The following is a 20,477-nucleotide window of genomic DNA, read 5'->3' as shown; positions in this document are numbered from 1 at the left end:
CACAGAACCTCACTAATTCCTACTACATCCACATTTATCCTATCCATTTCTCTTTTTAAATTTTCCAGCCTACCAACCTTTTTTAAACTTCTAACATTCCACGCTCCGACTCGTAGAATGTTATTTTTTAATTTTCTGGTGACCCCCTCCATAGTAGTCCCCACCCGGAGATCCGAACGGGGGACTAGTTTACCTCCGGAATATTTTACCAAGGAAGGCGCCTCCCTCCATCATTGCTATATGAAAATGCAGAGAGCCACATTTTCTTGGAAAAAATGCAGCTGTAGTTTTCCATTGCTTTCAGCTGCGCAGTACTCAGAGGACTGAGTGATGTTGATATGGCCGTTAAAGTCGTCCTGACTCACGCCCCTAACAACTACTGAAAGAGCTGCTGCCCTCTTTCAGAAATCATTCCTTAGTCTGGCTCTCAACAGATACCTCTTCGATATGGTTGCACCTTCGGTCCAGCTACTCTGTATCACCGAGTACTCAAGCCCCCTCACCAACGGCAAGGTCTCATGATTCATAGAGGAGGCATATGATCTATTTAATTAATTAGTCAGAATTAGATTATCTGATTCGTGATGTAAATTTATCAAACAAAAGCAGAAATACTGGTATCAAGACTGAAAGGATGGCATCTTTTACAACCAAACACTAAAATAACTGCTTTCTGTGACAGACAATCAGAATTTGTACACTTCTTCTTATTATACTGTATTGATATGGACTTTTTACTGGAAGCTTTGGGTAATATGTACCATCCTGTCAAATGGCAACTTTTTATTGACTTATCAAAGCTTAGTTTAAAAGCTGTTCTACTTCACATTGGAAATAAATACCCATCAATACCATTAGCACATGCTGTTTTCATGAAGGAATCTTATTAAAATACAAAACTTGTATTGATCAGGATTTAGTATGAGAAATATTTATGGCATATTTGTAGAGATCTGAAATTAATAGCACTTTTACTTGGACTACAACTTGGTTACATTAAGTTCTGTTTCATTTTGTGCAGGTGGGACACCAGCGATAGGAGAAACCATTACATAAAAGGGCAGTGGCCAAAGAGAGAGTTACTGACTGTAGGAGAGAAGAATGTTGTTAGTCAGGCATTAGTAAAAGCAGGAAATTTTTGTCTTCCACCAATATAAATTTAAGTTTATTCAAAAATCTTGTTAAAGCAATGAATTGTAATGATGCAGGGTTTAATTTTCTAAAAAAACAAATTCACTAATATAAGCGATGCTAAAGTAAAGGAAGGTATATTTGTTGGACCACAAATAAGAAAACTAATGATGAGTGATCTGGTGTTTAAAGAATGTTTGAATGACTTAGAAGTTGCTACATGTAAATCATTTCAAAATGTGGTAAACTACTTTATTGGAAACCATAAGACCAGTAACTATAGAGAAATTGTGAGTGAACTCCTTCAGAACTACAAAAGAACTTGGGTATAACATGTCACTCAAAATCCATTTATTACATTCACATTTGAATTTTTTCCCTAACAATCTCGGCAGTATTAGTGATAAACATGGAGAACACCTTCACCAGGAGATATCTATACGCAGAACACAATACCAGGGAAAATGGAAACCAAAAATGTTAGCTGACTACTGTTGGAATCTAAAGAGGGATCTATCTACCTATAGAAAATTAAAGCAGAAAATCCAAAAGAAATAGATTTTAGATGAGTACAAAATGCATATAATGTATTGTCATATTATATTCACTATACATTTTTTGTTTTAAAAGAAATTTCAGTTACAAAAAAACTGAACCCGATAGAAAAAGTTTATTAACATATATGAAATCAGTATAAAAATACTAAAAGAATTGGCCATTCACTATTATTTAACAAACAAAAAATTTAATTTTGTTGACTAGTGTAATAAAGCATAATCAAATGGGAAGGTCTCCGATTTGGTTCTAGGGTTAAATTCAATCTGAATGTGTTAAAAAAGTTTATTGTATTGCTACATTACTTCATTTTGTATTACTTCATTGTTTTACTTCATTTTCAACAATAAAATAGGATCCGAGTAATGGTTACTATGTAAATAAACTATGATGCTCCAGTTAGGTTCAAACAAAACCAATGATTAATCCAGGTGTTTGAGTTCAGCATAAGTATAACCCAAAGCTTTAAAATGACTGGTAAAAGATTTTATGCTAATATTTTGTTCAGTACTTAGACAAATAGTTTGGTTATTTGTGGTGTTTACTATATGTGCATTTCAGATAGTCACATAATTAAAAGTGGATAAATTATAAAAATCTTTTTTTTTATTTTAGGCATGTTTAAGATCTGCTGCCATGTTTGCTGTGTCAGGAGATCAATTAAAGCAAAGTAAATCTGCTCGTGCTGGTCTGCAGTTATCAGTCGGTAGATTTCACCGTTGGATGGTTGATGTACGACTTGGAAAATTTGTGCATGAGTATGTTAAAAGTTGCATTTTAGAAAAAAATATTGTATAAATTACTTCAAATTGTAGATCTAGTTTCCTGCATGTGCTACATTAATAACTTCACCACAGTGTTAATATAATTACTAACTACTAATTCAAATTTGACTACTGAGAGGTGATTGTACGATTGAATTTTTTTGAGCTTGAGCTCACCATGAATACTGTTGACTCCTTTCTATAGTGTTTTTGAAATAACATTGCATTGAATCTATACTTGTTCATTAGCGCTTCATTATATTTTTGTTTAAATTTAACTGAATTTTAGAAGCAATTATCTTATATTTATTGTTAAAAATATAAAAATTTGTATTAATTTAAAACCTTCAGACCTGAACTTGTAAAAGTTTGTCAGGCCAGAAAATGTGGCCCTTTTGAGCTATCTGAAAGAAATTCTATTAAGAGAGTACATAAAAGAAACCCAAAAAATATTACATCACCTGAAAGATAACAAAATTAATACTTATTAATGTAAAGAAAATTAGTAACAATTTATTCTGTAAAAAATTTGAACTGCCAGAACAGAAACAAAAAATTCATGTAAAATTTTTAAAATTTAATTTTGTTATCTTATATACCAAACATATTTATACTAATAACTGCTTACTAACTTAGAACAATATAAAACTTTTTAGTAATATTAAATACAAAGAAATGCACAAAAAGTGCAATATAAAAGAAACATAAACAAACAACCCTTAACCTAAAAAGTTATAGAAATGGTTCAACAAAATTTTTGTTATTTTCAAACACATCCAATAAATTGCACTAAAGACTGTACTGATTCATTCTAAATGAATCGTAGAACAAGTTTAAGATGTCTAGCAACATGCCTGTTGTATTTCACTATCGATTTTAACAGATACCCGATCTAAACTCTGTTTTGTGAACAAAATGATTTATCAGTGCAAACTAAGCCAAGCGTGATAGTGGTAATCGTATTGATAATTTTATATCACTCTATTTTAGGCAGTCCAAAATTGGTTATGTTCACTGGTTGATTTCTTAAGAAAAAATATCTAGAATCAGAATTTGTCCAAGATTAAATTTTTTTTAATTATAGAATTTATTTTTGATTTAAACACGCATTTCTTATAATATTTTTTGTCTATTTAAAAAATAATCAAAGTTTTGCTTTATAGATGCTTAAGCCTGTATAAAGGGTTACTTGGGAGGTATTGGGCCTTGTCATTTTCAAAGTAGTTCCTTCCCTTATTCTTGTACTTATTCCAACAGTATTTTCACTGCTGAAAGCAGTTCTAAAAGGCTTTGATTAGAATTTCCTTTAGTGCTTTGGATATATTTTCTGATCCCCTAGTCCTGTCAAATATTTAGCCTTTTAACATTAATCTCAGTTTAAGAAACAAAAAAAGAATCTGTTGGAGCCAGGGTTGTGAGAGAATAATCATTTCATTTTTTGAACAAGACTTGAGGGTGCAGTTTCATTGGTGAGCAGTTGAGCAGCTATGACAAAGAGTTATCAGAGTGTAGACCTTATTCTGCTGACATTTTTTCATTTCAGTATTGTACCCACAAATTCATATTTCATTCATTACCTGTTATTGTATTATTTAAAAATGTTTTATTATCATTGGCGCATCTTAACATCTCTAGATAGACTGAAGCATGATGATCATGTTTTTGGTCTTTTGACTACAACCAGGTCACAATCATTGCTTCAGATAGATGCATCCCGAGTATTTTAGGATATTATGGTACGAACCAGTTAAAATACTGCAGTCATCTCCTAATTTCCATATATTTAAATAAGAATTAGAAGCTCAAATTAGGATCAGAAACCAAAAACTAATTTTTGGTTTTTATAAAATAAATGTCTATAAATTATTTTGATGGCTTCCCTGATGTACATATCATTAGTTTCACAAAAATGTTTATAATAAGATGTTACATAAACCATTCATTGTAAAAATTATGAAACAGTACTATGATTTTCTTATATGGATGCAGCATGAAAACTCCACAATATATAGAATCTTTCTGTTAAGGGATATATTGTGTTAAGTTTCACTTTACACAATGACACCAGTCACATATTAATAAAATTCCCCATAGCCCAAAACTTTTTGTTACTCTTTTAAACATAACTCATTTACATGGATGTATATATATATATATATATATATATTTTTTTTTTAATTAAAATAGTGTATTTGTAAGCAACAATACAGTAAGGGATATACTAATTTTGGCTGATGTCTTGCTGTGTTAAAAATTGTATTAATAATGTTATTTTGTAGTAATTTGGAAAATTTTTTTTTGCAAATTAAATTAGTTAAAATTTAGTTATATTATTTTTTGTGCCAAATGCATTCAAACCAATAGTAATGAAATCTAATTGATATTATGAAAAAATAGTTCAAACTTCAGTTCTATAGAGCAACACTCTTTACAGCGATTACATCCATAAACATATTGAATACATCAATATTAATAATAGCTAACCATCAAGATTACATCAAGCCAGCCCTTTTATATGTATTTTCTTGCAATTACTTTATAGAATACGTTTTATGTATATGTACTTAAACATACAAAGAAAGTAAACAGTATTATTATATATAATTAGTTATACATTCATTTTTTTATTTATAAATTATCACTAGATCCAACTATTTATTTATAGATTTTTGTTTAAATGTTAATGGATTGTAAATATATGTTGCCTACTTAAAAACAAATGCTACCGAGAATGTTGAAATTAGTTTATTAAATTTAAAAAAAAAAAAAAAAAAACATGAATGGTGTACTTGTTATAAAATTGTTACATTAGCGTTTTATTTTTTCATTTTTATAATTTATTTTTTGTATACAACAGACATTTTTTAATAGTAAATTTGTTTTATTCTGTATTAATCAATAAAATCGTTAAATTTAGCTTAGTTTTTTATTGCACATCTAAATTACTGAAAGAAGTATTTAAAATGACATTCCTCTCAATTTTATTTGTTAGTGGTATCAGACACAATATCAAAGTTTATTCTCTAAGTATTAGTAACATCTTTGTCAACAGAATGGTGTTTGATGAACTAAAAATCCCTTAAAAAATTTGTTTGGAATAGTTGTTCAAGAATACAGAGTAGCAGAACAAATGGTAGAACTAGGTGAATGTACAAGTCCTTCAATTTATTTAACAATTGGCATATTTTTTGCTTTTCTACATATCTCCAGCAACATTAATACACTTGTCACATCTCTGAATCAGATTATATATATATATGTGCCTGTTGCAAGTAAATGTGATGTTGCAGCCAATTAAGATAATTTTCTTGATGTGTCATTGCCATTAAACTTGTGTTACCATGTAGATGACCCCCCCTTGATTGGATGAACTAGTAAAAATCTGATAGAAGCAAGTCAGGATTGAATGAGGGGGGATCAGACTACCTGAGCTGTATAAGACGAGATTTTTTGTGAAGTAGAATGATGCCTTTGAATTGAGATTCCAAGCAATTTCTTCAAAACTGTTCACAACACTTTGCTGATATGTTACAGTAGTACGCACTGTTTACTGTCTGCTAATCTAGAAAATCGACAAAAACCAGGCCTTTGCAATCCCAAAAGCTGTTGGGATTGTAATATTTTCTTGACCGGTGAATTAATGTTCTTCCATTCCACGCTGTCTTTTTGATTCCAGTGAATCCATGCCTAATCATAAATTAGAATACTGTGCAAAAAAATCAACACCTTCCAGCTGATACAATTGTTTCAGCTCTGTGCACCTGCGAAGTCTTGTTTCCTTATGGTGATCTGTGAACTTTCTTGGATCACAACTATACATATTTTACAGTACTTGAAGTTGTTGCTAATGTTACAAACTGTACTGACAGTAGTTGCAGTTGATTTCTTCCAAATGGGCTTTTCACTTTCATTTTGGGGAAAATGATAAATTAACAAGGGCTTGGTAAGAAGAATACAGAGGATATAGAATAAACCTTTTTTGTGAAAAGTCAGTTTGAGGAAGCACAGACTAGATTTTGCTAGATCAACTCAGTGTTACTTAGAAAACTGATCAACAAACTTTCACATTTCATGGATTATTCATCCACGTAGTCAGTCATCCACCCTAAACAATCATCTTTAACTGAAATTCTACCAACCCATAACTTATGTGCCACTAAAAAAAACCTGTATTAAACCCAAAGAATATTCTTTAAAAACAGCTTTTCGGCATTTCTAAATGTTTCAACCCAGTTTATTCAAGTTCATGCAAAAGTTGAAGCAAGAACATCAAATTTATCACTGATATTAACAACAAAATTATAGAATCATATGAAAACAATATGATGCCACTTGACATCATGCCAGTCTTTCGAAGTAATGATCTTCAATTTTGCATGCTGCTTCATAATAAGTTCAGTCCACTCCAGGAACATTATGATTTAGCGCCTTTAGGACTATCAGAAATTAGGTAAGCTGGCAAGGTGAAGTCATAATCTGATTTTTACATTTGACAGCAGCCTGCAAAATTGTTTCATAAATTTAGTGTAGGAGTGAAAAAGATAAAATACAATTTTAATTAAATAGAGTTACATTATATATACTGCGAGAATTTTTCTATTAAATTTAATTAACCTTTTAAAAATTCCATTTATAGTAAACTTTTGTAATTTATGTTAGGCATTTTTTAATTTATTTATAAACAAATGAAACAAATCATTATGTATGAAACAACTTTAGTTTAAAAATTTGGTATAAGTAGGCGAGATAGGTAGATTAATAAATATAGAAATCTGATGTATTGTACTTCAATCATTGTAATTTAATGCATCACGATGTACAGAGATCCATTAGGTACAGCGATAATAAATACTATTAACCTTATCAAAAACATACATGCGGTTTATCAGTTATCTTCTAAAAGTGGCTATGAATTGCAGCTTTATACAGAAGGCTTAGAACCAAAAAAGGCAATCATTTAAAATTATCAGAAAAGGAATTCCAGTTGATCAACTTCATTAAAATCCTTTGTCAGGTAAAATTAAAATAAATTTTATACTACTTTTTCTTGGCTGTTTAGGAGATATCTAACTTAAGTATAAAGTAAAAGAAACTTTAATTATCATCTCACACATTGAAACAGATAGAAATTAATTAAAGATTTATTTACAGAACACATTATCATGAAGAAAATCTTAAATTAATATACATTCTGTATAGAGTTATTACGGATATCTTACACATCTAATGCTGATGAAAAATGAAACTGTTCATTAAAACACTTTTGTGTAATATGATTCTATAGATCTAGATACAGAGTGTTTCTAAAATGGTGGGCTGGCTATACTTTTAAACTAAACAAAACATATTTTTGGAAAAATGGCTATTTCTCCTTCGTTCTCCCCTGTCCACCATTTAGTTATTTTTATATAATAATTTATATCTCAAGTTCGGATAGATGAATCACATTAGTATATTTGATAAGCGTCTTGATAATAAAGTTTTAAAATTAGCAAAAAATCAGGACTTAAATACCTTTGAAAATTAGAAAATGCCAGCCATGTTTATTTTAAAAAATCAGAATTTGTGTTATTTGCTAAAGTATTAAGCCATTTATTTGAACAAAATGACATTTTATTTTTGAAAATCAGTTAACAAATAGCCGAGTTATGGCAGAAAATTGATGATGTAATTATGTTTGTTTTCATGTCCTAACTTTGTTCAGTTCAATGAAATATTAATTGTTTTTATTTATTGTTAATTCTAGTATTGTAAATTAGTATCAAATTAAGTAATAATTTTCTCACAATAATAGACCTAATAATTATGGCACAAATTACATCAATTTTCTACCATAACTCGACTATTTGTTAAGCGATTTAAAAAAATAAAAAGCTTAATTTTGTTAAAAATAAAAGGCTTAATATTTTAGCAAATAACAAAAATTTTGATAAAACTAATATTTATAGAGATATAACGGATTGAAAAATAAACATTGCTGCCATTCTGTAATTTTCAAAGTTATTTAAGTCCTGATTTTTTGCTAATTTTAAAACTTTATTATCAAGACGCTTATCAAATATACTAATGTGATTCATCTATCCGAACTTGAGATATAAATTATTATATAAAAATAATAAAATGGCAGACAGGGGGAGAACGAATGAGAAACTGCCATTTTTCCTAGGGATATTGTTTAGTTTTACAGGTAGAATCTGAAAAAGTATAGCCAGCCCACCATTATAAAAACAACCTGTATATTTTAAGACAAATAAGAATAATACTGTCTGTTTTGTACTGAATAGGTGTGGTGTAAGATGTCAAGTTCATTTGACCAAACACTTCAGCATGTGATATTTTTGTGAACTTATTTGTTTTATAGAAAACAGGATATTTCTTATTTATTTCTTATGTTTAGAGAATTCTGTGCATAGACAATTAGGTCAAAAAATCTGTTACAAAATATGCCCTGGCTTATCTAGTCACAGTTTTTAGAATAATGCATTTATTAACATACCTGTTACTGCATTTTACTCTTAAGGGCTTTGGAATGTGCCATAGTATGCGTTCATATGGCAGATAGTACTACTGCAAGATATACTGAATATAGGTCAAACTTCTAACTTAAAAAAATAATTTGAAGAAATATGATTATAATTACCACAATACTTATATAATGAGCAGTTCATCATATTTTTCATCTTTTATAATCTTCGTTAGTCTTCTACTTTTTGAAAAGGCTGTTGTACTCATTAATAAATAAAGGCTGTTGGTCTCTATCCAATTATGGGATGAACAGCATGCATACCACCCCATAGTTACCCTTTAATAAAAAATGAATTATATGTAACTTGAAAAAGTGTATATAAATTGTTTACTGGATAATGTAGAATTTAGGAACTATGAATAACTTTATAAGTCAGAGTTCAATTTTACCAAATGTTTTACTTCATACATTATTAGTTCTAAGATATAATTTACAGTAAAATAATATTTTTATTATAAAATAATTCAACAACGTTAAAAGGATAATAAGTTATAATATTAAACATGTATTTATAAATTTTAATAAAAACAATACTTGGTAATATTTTTACAGTTACCATACTACGAGGACTATTTGGAAAGTAACTTCCACTTAATTATTAAAAAAAAACATCAACTGATGCTACTTTTGTACATAATAGCTATCCAAATTTAGGCACTTGTCGTAAAAGAAAACAAGTTTTTGAATACACTTATAAAATTCTGCCGCCTGTGAATTAAGCCAGGTAGTAACACTGCTTTTCAACTCCTCATAATTTTCAAAAAGCTGCATCACTAAGCATTTCTTTATTTTTGGGAAAAGGTGAAAAACACTGGAAGCCAAATCAGGAATACATTAAACAACTCCCATTTGAAATTGTCAATATGGTGTTGAGTGCATACTGCAGTATGCGATCAAGCTTTGTCATGAACAAATGATACCTGAAATCGGTATGCCATATTGTTAATTTTGTATGGCCCTACTCAATTTCTTCAACGTCTCGCAGTAAGTTTCAGTGTTATTTCAGTTCAGGGCTGTTCGGAAATTAACTTCATTCCAGTCCTTGGTACTGCAAGGAGTTTCATGTTACACTACCTGTTGAATTCACAGGCACAGAGTTTTATGACGAGGGCATTCAAAAACTTGTTTACAGATATGACAAGTGCCTTAATTTGGACAGCGATTATCTAGTGAAGTAGCTATAAGATGTATATTAAAGAATTAGTTTTTTTTTACAGATTGGCGTCTTTTTAAAAACAAATCTTAAGTTACTTTCTGAAAAGCCCTTGTATGAAAAGATAACATAAAATTACAGTATAATCTTAAAAACAGTACATATGAAAGTGATTTGAAAGTAATATGATAAAATATCAACAAAAAACAAAAACAATTATGATCTAATTTCATTATACGAATATACATCTTTTTAATTAATTTTTTTTATTAACAACTGGTAAATTTAAATTAATTATTGAACTGTTTTTATAATAAGATTAATAACTCTTACCAGTTTTTAAATAACACTAATAATTACTTAGTTATAAAAAAGACATAGTAAAGATTTATTTATAAGGTTTATTAATTTCTATAAATCTACTGTAAAGACATATTGATCCCAAAAAAGAGCCCTGGTTTAAAAAGTGAGGATAACTTTATGCTAATTTATTTATTGAATTAATTTAATCAGGTTTGTAGGCTCTAACAAAAATATTCTAAAGTAAAGAAACAAAACCAAAAACACAAAATCTATAATGATATACTGTAAAACTCAATTGTTAATAAATATGGAGGGGAGAATAAACTTAAAACATCTTTTACTTATTGCAATACATAAATGCAAATTCAAAGGACATTGCATTGAATCTGAATAAATAAGTAGTAAATATAATATAAAATTTCATTAAAGATATTAATAATAAAAATTGAGATTATAATAGTAAACAATAAATATAGAACATGGCACATAATACTAATAAAACAAATAAAAATAGCATTTAAAAAAACAAACATTTGAATAAATGAAATAAGTAAATAGATTTTATCAGAAGTTTGCCGTTTAGATACAAAACATTGATAAAGAAAAAAAAAATAAAGCAGGATATTTCATTTATTTCTAGGCATTTGTGAACATTATTGATTATGTATAAAAAAATACTACATTTGTACAAATCTTGTTTGTTGTAAGAGAAAAGGCAAAGATCGGTATGTAAAAAGAATTGCAATGATTATACATGATGAATGATTATCATCTGGTTTTTAACCAAACGAAAACCTTGAGAACAAAAAATAATCTTTTTAGTAGCAAAAAATGCACAATATATTTAGTGTCCGTAATTTACATTATTACAGTAATGCTTTCTTTCATTAATAAACTATGCATATGAATGAAAAAGTTAATTAGTATTTTCAACTACATACAGATTTCTAAAACTGTAATCAAAATAAACTTTTTTTTGTCAATGTAGTAATTTCTTAAATCTATGTAGGTACAGCCAGCCATTGACATAAAAACAACTTCACATTTTTTTAAATTCAATTCTGCTTTATAAAAGTTGTTTTCATTAATTAATTATGGTATATTGAAAGCTAAAGTGACAATTAAATATTATTCTGAGATTGTCAATAATGAGATTTTACTCCATATAATGGTATGGTAGTAATTTTATTATTCACCTACAAGTGTCTCACAAACAGAAAAGTTTTAAAATGTTATGACAGGAGGATATGTAGCACTGAGTAACTTTATACCCAAAGTAAATTTAATAAGAAACATTAACTTAATTTTAGAACATTAGTGACAATGCCTCAAATAAAAAAAAGGAAAAATTTCAGTTAATATTTTACAATAGTTTTTGAAAATGTTCATCAGAAAGTAACATTAACATATCAAGTCAGCAATGCAGCAAAAAAAATATAGTAAAACCACTTTCCAAAAACCTTCTATGCCACTGAAGCACAAGTATAATATCTAAATATATAATATTTATATATCATAAATATCTAATAAATATATGTTTCAGATGTGTCTGTCACTAATTATGCATCTGCTTATTTTTCAAAGGAAATTCTATAACCATTGAGATGTTAAATAATTGGTAACTAATATGCCTTGTCATAGATGAATTTTGATGTTTTTTTTTCAACTTTGTACATTTTGTACAATATTAATAAATACATTAACGTATTTATTAAACGTTTGATAAATACAATAAAAAATAAAGAAATTTTTTCTCATCAAAATTATGTAACCACAGGAGACATTGGCCTTATAAAAAAGGAATACAAAAATGAATTTCACATTGCATTCATCTGAGAAACATATTTTTGCTAAAACACGTGATTATTTCTGGTTGCTATAAAAGGGATAAAGATGTAATGTTTAATCATCTTGTTACTGAAACACATTAATTTTGTCTTATTGTACCATTAAAAGGCACAATCTGAATTTATTTTGATGACACAAGCACATATTTTTCACCTCCTATAATAAGTATAACAAGAACCAAGCATTTTCAACAATAATAAAAACCAGAATATGTAAGACAATTTTTCCTTTCAGTAACATTTTTTTGTATAAAATAAGGTTTCCTTTTTTAAATATAAATGATCACAATTATAAGAAACTTGATATTTTACTCGGCCTAAATTAATTATCACATAATCAACTTCTCTAACATACATACAGCACATGCTTGAATATTTAATTAAAAATAAACTATAAATATTCTTACACATCTAAATGAAACTGATATTCCATTTATATGTAACAAACTATACATTAGTTGTTACACAATTTATTAGAGTTGATACGTTTTAATTAAAAATGTCAAGAGAGACTTCATATATATTAATAAGCAAAAAATTGCATACCCAGTTTACATATACAATTAATACAATTACACTAAGAATAAATTAGTAGCAGGTAGTACTATTTTAAAAGAGCAAAGTAATTCATTAAATTATAAACATTTTCATTCTAAAATCGCTTAAGGTATTTTCAATTTACATCACATTATAATAGGAAATTATAAGTAGTCAGATAACTTAAGTAATTTTAGTTATCACAATGGTGACCAACATATACATAATTCTACATTGCAATATGGTATTTCAGTAATATGCAGTGAATAAAATCTATACATCACTTTCAACATTAAATTACCTTAAAGCCAAATATAGCATTCCTATAATGGTCAACAAAGCTACAGCAGCAATTAAAAGCAAACAAACAGTTCTCCTTCTTCTCTTATTCTGGAAAAAAAAAGTTTTAGTTATATATTTTATATAAATAATAATATTAAATATGTCTTGGAACAGAATTGCTAAAATGTTAAAAATTAATGTTTAATTCTACAAAATTAGATCACATTTAAACAACTTATAAAATAAAATAAAAAATAAGAGACTATACAATCATATCTTTTTGTAAATTAACACACTGGCTGTTCTGTTATAAAACAAAACTACGTACCTCTTCATTGGAAGTATCGTTTTACTATTAGCTATTTACTAGTTGTGTTTAAAAATCAAATTAAAATAACTACTCCTCTGTTCATTTGCACAAAAAAAAAGAAATATAAGAGGATATACATTTACAATTTAGAGTGGATAAAACCAGTAGAAATTATTTATAGAATGGAGCAGTAATATGGAGAGCTGTTCAAACAAAAACAAAATTCCTTCTTCCATACCTTACTTGGTGCGTATCCAAAAACTTCTTTGTAAGTGATCACCAACCAGTTATCATCTTACTCGGAAATAGCAATCTGCCTGAGTCTTCCTTGCAAATAGGTGGTTTAGAAAGCTAATTGGACAGAAACAAAGAAAGATTCTTTTGTTCAATATGACAGGAGTGGTAGTGCAATTCACCAACTTGCTATAATAACACACCTGATACCAGATAGTGCTAAATGATCTATCCCACTAACATCCGGAAAACCATGGTAGCCATTTGTTACTTGGTAGGATGAAGACTCTACGAATGCATTAAGAATCAAAACAGGGGATTATGCAATTTCAATTGAAGGCCCATGACAGAAATGCTCTGCGCTTTCCACAATGGATAGGCTGATGCAGTCAAGTATTTTGGTGTGCTAAGCAGAAACAACGGCTAAACTATGCCAATACCATTTCATCAGCTGTTTGGAGAAAGGTTCAAGCAATGTGTGGATTGATAGTCATCAAAGCTGACTAGACTGGAAAACAGCAGAATCATCACCATGCTAATTAATGCGGTGAACACATTTCAAAGTTTGTTGTCAGTTTCCCTTACATCATTACACTGTCCTGAGTTTGTGAGAAATAAGTTGCAGGTAGAAAATATCCCATTCGAGATTGGAGACTCACAAAATGAATTAAACGTACAGTTTTCTTTTAATGAGATAAGGTATAAGGTACCTTGAATAATTCTCATGACACTTCCTTTGGAAATGATAATATTATACTCAGTATTTTATCAGTATCCTCCCAGATGTTGCATTACATCTTTTGTGCATCTTCTAGCAGCATAGCTCTAGCATTATGATGGCAGATAAATAAAAATTTTGCCTGTATAAAAGAGTCACTTTCAAGAAACTTACATTAGACATAAAATGTTGTAAAAAATAAAAACTATGAGCTAATCCTCTGTATGAATGCAGGATTATATATATATTCTTTATCTTTAATTGTCCAATTAATATTCTTGAATTTTCATATGAGAATATTTTAAAATAAACACTTATTTTAAAAATAAGTAATATGATAAATAATTTTTAAATTGCCTATTTAGACAAATTAATTTTCATTTGAATATCTTATACAAAAGTTATCTAGAAAAACTTACCATAAATTACCAAAGGATCTGCCACAAAATAAAAATGAATATCAAAATCAGTCCATTTGGTAAAGAATAAGATTTATGCCAAAATAAGGGTACAAGTCACAAAAAATAAATCCATAGCTCATTGTAATGTTTGTTATTATTTATTAATAACAATTGTGGCACATTAATTTATTGATGTGCCACAAATAGCACATAAAAATTTGCAACTGTAATAAAGAAAAAGGAATAATTTTTACCAAATTTTTCATGAGATCAACTTAAAGAAACTCATGTAATTTACACAAAAAAAAGCTTTTAATATATATTTTAAAAGCTTTTTTAATATTTATAATATTAAAAATAGAGTCTGCACAACAGGGCAGACTCTTTTTTTAATATACTGAACAAACAGATGAAATTGTCGGAATGAAGAAAAGCTTTTTTTTTAAAAGATTTGTTTAAACTCGGTTGGAATGAAAATCAATTTCAAATTAAATTCAAAATTAAATTTAACGTATCCAAAGGTTTTTCAAAAAAATCTAATGAACACTGCATGACTTCCTTGTACGCCTACTAAATTACAAATACACATTTTTTGCTGCACTTCATTTAAACTTATTTCATTTGAAAGTGAGATACGTTCCTCCATTTCTTTAATAAAGTGGGCAGTTTCACAATTGCTGAAATATTAGTTTTTATTAGCATCAAATATTTATACAATTATTAATTCAACAATCTTATATTAAAAGTCCCTTTATTACTCATATTACTACATTAGCATTATTCCTATCTTCGTAAGTTGCTGATTAACAAAAGTTTCAGATTTCTGGTTTCGTATAAATAAAAGTTAATAATAATTAAACTATTCCGTTTAGTGAACTCCTGTATACTAGTTATAGTACAGTAGCAAAAGCTGAATCTAGGGACTCATGTCCATTAAGCTAAATAAATAAGCTTAATGGCTGAAATGCTTATATGAAAAAACCAGACCTCTATAATATAAACCTGTTTCAAGATGAAAGAACATATTTTTATAGAATTAAATTTTTAAAGTCTAAAAATACAAATTGAACTTATTAGTTTTCATTAGCAGGTCAGCTGCAAAACAAAGATTATATATTTTGATTAAATTTTTACCCTGTTAGAAAAATTATAATCTACAACAGAAGTGCATATACCTTACCTGATATTGCGCTGCCTTCACTAACTCCTGTTCAGCTGATTCTACACTACTATGCACATTTTCAATCTGATTTTCAATTAAGTCTAAAAAAAAAATTAAAAAAAGATAAACAAATACAATATTTAAAAACCTAATTCTTATTTTCAATTATTAATTGATAATATGACTTATGTTTGATTATCAACTACAAATTAAATTTAACACTTTGAAGACCAAAGTATGTTTTCTAATTTTTACAATGATCCTGATACTTTTAGCAGATTTTACTAATCACTTACAGATAAACTGTGCAATTTAACTTTAACAGGGTTCCCACTGAATTTTAAGATTCGTTTTTCCTGACAAATTTTATAAAAAATTTCCTGACTCTCGTAATGTTACGCTATTGACGTGTTACCTTGGAAAATACATAGATATTTTATTTTTTTGCAGCCTTCACCACCATCCCCATGCTGACCTACTCATGCCGTTTTTTATTATTATTACATTCATTCTTAAAGTTTATTTTTTAATGATTTTTTACAATACACATTTAAATTTAGGCTATTTTTTAAGATAAATTGTTTCAGTAAATTACACAGCAAAGTACAAAAAAAAAACAACTATATTTAATAATTTTCTTGCATAAAAATGAATATCATAGTAACTAAAAGTAACATGGATAAAAAATAAAAACTAACTAAAAATAATCTAAGGCAATTTTTAAAAATAATTGGGTCGCACCTTAAGATTGCTAAACATTTTTTAATAAAATCTAGCCTAAATTATGTTGCAAAGTAAACAAAAAACAATATTTAATAAACTTGGTTCGCATAAAATGATAAACGCAGATTTCAATTTAACAAAGAATATATGTATGATCACAACTTAAAAGAAAACTAAAGTGACTGTGACTAGAAGAAATACAGATAAGAAAACTAGAACAGAACACCTTATTTTGTACAGAAAACAAACATTACTAACAACTTCTTGAAAAATATTTTGTCACTATTATTCTAATGTATTTGCAGAATACCATTAAAGTATGGTGCAAGGCAATGATTAATGACATAAGAGCATTTAGTAGCCCCAAGATGGAATTTTGATACTATACATCTATCACAAAACATAATTTTAAAAGTTGTACCAATATCTTCATATGAACTTAGGAATAACTTTTGTACAACATTGAGAACCTATGTAATCCTCGTCTCAGAAACATCATATTTAAAACAAAAAGAAGTAATTGTTGTCGTTTTGTGTAAATAAAGTCATGGATTCAAATGTATCATTTGCTGCTAAAATTTGATTACTCTGATCAGAAGATCCAGGCAAAGAACACATAGATATATCACAACCACCGTTCTCACAACTGTTGATCAAAGTTTTAGTCTGCTGAGTTGAAGTACCACTGGGAGGTAAAAAGGTTTTTCAGTGAAGAATGAGAATTCCTTATCAATTATTTCATTATGTTTCTTTCCTTTAATGTACAAAGTTACTGCCTTTAAGCCCATATTGCCCAGTCCAAAATGTTTTTTACACACATCATAAAAAGCATGATAATTTGGTAACAAAAATGCCCTTCTCTGAAATTTTTTCAAAATTTTCCTGACTTCCTAATTTTTCCTAAGTTTATATTTTCTGACTTTTCCTTCCTGCGGGAATCATGCTTAAGCTAAGCTAGTTCACATACTCCAAAGACAGTATTTTACAATTATATATTTATCTAACTTATACAATTTTAATAGTTTTAAAATAAGTTGGATTTACAATGCACTGGAAAAAAAAGATGTTTGGGATAGAAGCCTATAAAATGAAAGATAACAAATAAGGTAATCTCAATCTCAGTTAACAGTAAAGGAAGGATGAAGATAACAATTCAGAATGAAAAATAATATAGAATCAAACTAAAAAAATAATGATGAAAGAAAAGCTATTTATAATAATCTTTACAAAAAAAAAAATACTTAGTTTCTCCTAAAAAATTTCAAAACCAAACCATTATTCTGATTACAATTAACTTCTAAATTAAGCAAACATATACTGTATGTATAGTCTAACTGTTATTAAATTAAAAATAACTACAGAACATGTAAATTAATTATAACACTAATAAAGAAACTTTACAAACCACAAGATACAATTATTCTAACCCTAATAATCTGCTTATTTTAGATGACACTTACTGTATTTACTCGCATACGATGCGCATAGTTTTTCTTAAAAACATGAAATTTATGAGTGCGTGTGATAAACAGGGTTTCCAAATGAGGATCAATATCCATATTTAGTGTTGTACTACAAATTGTGGTATAATATACATGGTAATGTAAACAAATTGTAGTGTATTCTAATAACTTCTGATTTCACATCAGTAACTTAATGTTGAGTCACATTGGTTATGTAGGCTATATCATAATTACTTGTTAATTAATAAACTTTTGTTATAAGCATTTTTGTTTACCTCCACATTTCCAGTTATTATAACATTTGTTGTTATCAATCATAATTCTGTATTTGTATAGGACACAAGTCATCTCAGCTATACACAAAACAGTATTCATTTTGTTTTAGTCGAGTGCTGGTAGATTGTGTGTTCAGTTTATACAGACTGGGCCAAAAGCAACATTACAAATTAACTCAAAACTAATTCTTTTATCTTTAAATTAAATTTCAGTCAGAACAAGATTTACTAAATAGGTTTTGAAGATAATATCTTTTAAATGCTGGCCTCTGAAGCGTTCACATATCTAGGCTCTTTTTAACACATTTTGCATAGTTTAAACCAACATTTCTCAACCCGGGAGTTACCAAATTAGCCTATAACTTTACATGTAAACAATAATGACATCATTTCACGAGAAAAAAATCATTCATTATGAACATTTTACTTACAATTATAAGTAAACAGGTAAAGAAAATAAATTAATGAGATGGTTGCATTTTTTTTTCATTTAATATTTTCTCCTGTCCTTCCAATATATATTGGAAGGACAGGTAGAAGGGAAAAATTGTGTAGGCAGGCCACGTTTGGAATATGTAAAACAAATTGTTAGGGATGTAGGATGTAGAGGGTATACTGAAATGAAACGACTAGCACTAGATAGGGAATCTTGGAGAGCTGCATCAAACCAGTCAAATAACTGAAGACAAAAAAAAAACATTTTCTCCATATACAGATCTATGTTAGATACATACAAAAGCAAATTGTTTACAAGTGATAAGACAATTCCTATATTTATTTAGTTTTTAGCACAACCATAGACGAAAAACCCTTTCCACAGAGGTAAGATGTGACAAAAAGAATTGATATTTTCAATGCTTCTGTGACTAAATTTCCACATTCACTTCGACAAGCAAGCCAACATATCTATCTACATCTTTAGATTTGAACTGAAGTTGTAACGTTTTATTAACAGACATTTCGATGAGCTGGTCGTGAATCTCAACTGGTAACTTAGCAGCTGCAACACTTTAACTAAATGGATTCAGTACCCATCTCTTTGAGAAATTATTTTTATCTTTTGGGAAATACTTTGCCAAATTAATTTTTAGCTTATGCAAATATATCTTCATGCTATCCAAACAGTGATGAATAATAACGTCTTCTTCAATCAAATTTTTCTCAATATAATCAGAAGCAAGTGGAAACAAATCAAAATTTTTTTTGAAGGTGAATGATCCAGATATCATGCTTCTTAAAGAAAGCATGAACTTTATCTGTCATCAATAAAATGTTTTTCTCACATCCTTGTAAATTTGCATTCACGTAATTTAAATGCGAAATACACCAGCTAAGTAAGCCAACAGCAACATATACTCATTATTCTATAAAAAAAAACATTGAGAATGACGTTTGTTTATCATGGAAAAATATTATTAATTCATCTCGCAACTCCAGTAATTGGGTTAACACTTTCCCCTGTGATAACCATCTTACTTCTGTATGGGAAAAAAAGAGACTTTTTCTTTTCACCTATTTCATCATGTAGTTTAACAAACAATCTATTCTGTAATGGCTGATTTTTAATAAAAATAACTATTTTTACAGCTTTACAAAAAATTTATTTGAAATTTTCCAACATACTTTTTGTGGCAAGAGAAAGTCTGTGTAGGAAGCAGTATGTCCATTCTGCCTTTGGTGTAAGACAATCTTTTAATTATTTTTCAGAAATCCGCTGTTCTTTCCTGTCATCGCCTTTGCACCATCACTACATACTGTAAATACCTGTCTACGCTAAAAGTTTTTAGTAGCCTCATAAAAAACATCAAAAAGACATTGTCCTGTTGCATGACCAGAAATTGATTTGCAAAACAACATACTTTCTTTAACTTATCTGTTCCTATGGCACTCATATCTTACAAAACATATGAACTGAGAAATGTTTACCAAATCTCTTCATTCATCAAATTGAACTTGATGAAATGAAAAAAAAAATTCACTTGAACTCGCTGAATTATCTGATCGCAAACACTGATGGTATTCATGTCATCGATCTGCCTTGATACTGTGTCGTTAGAAAGCAGAATTTTTTTTTTTTTTTGCTTTTTCCATGC

General features: G+C 28.5%; 1 protein-coding gene across 7 annotated transcripts in view; it reads right to left on the bottom strand.

Annotated features, from left to right (window-relative positions):
- Syx13 (syntaxin 13) overlaps positions 1-20,477 on the bottom strand; it is a 67,346-nt gene that overhangs the window by 22,338 nt on the left and 24,531 nt on the right. For 3 of the 7 annotated variants that reach the window (XM_075357188.1, XM_075357189.1, XM_075357186.1), the window contains 4 exons: positions 15,942-16,024; positions 13,118-13,206; positions 9,091-9,252; positions 5,271-6,950 (listed from right to left, as the gene is read on the bottom strand). In XM_075357188.1, coding sequence (XP_075213303.1) covers positions 9,099-9,252; positions 13,118-13,206; positions 15,942-16,024 — 326 coding nt within the window. In that variant the 3' untranslated portion in view covers positions 5,271-6,950; positions 9,091-9,098. Of the gene's footprint in view, positions 1-5,270; positions 6,951-8,920; positions 9,253-13,117; positions 13,207-15,941; positions 16,025-20,477 lie in introns of those variants that run through there. The other 4 variants (XM_075357185.1, XM_075357182.1, XM_075357183.1 and 1 more) reach the window with 3 other exon arrangements.

Source organism: Lycorma delicatula, chromosome 2, assembly GCF_047948215.1.
Source record: "Lycorma delicatula isolate Av1 chromosome 2, ASM4794821v1, whole genome shotgun sequence".
Classification (NCBI taxonomy): Eukaryota; Metazoa; Arthropoda; class Insecta; order Hemiptera; family Fulgoridae; genus Lycorma; species Lycorma delicatula.
This window is presented reverse-complemented; position numbering and strand designations above follow the sequence as displayed.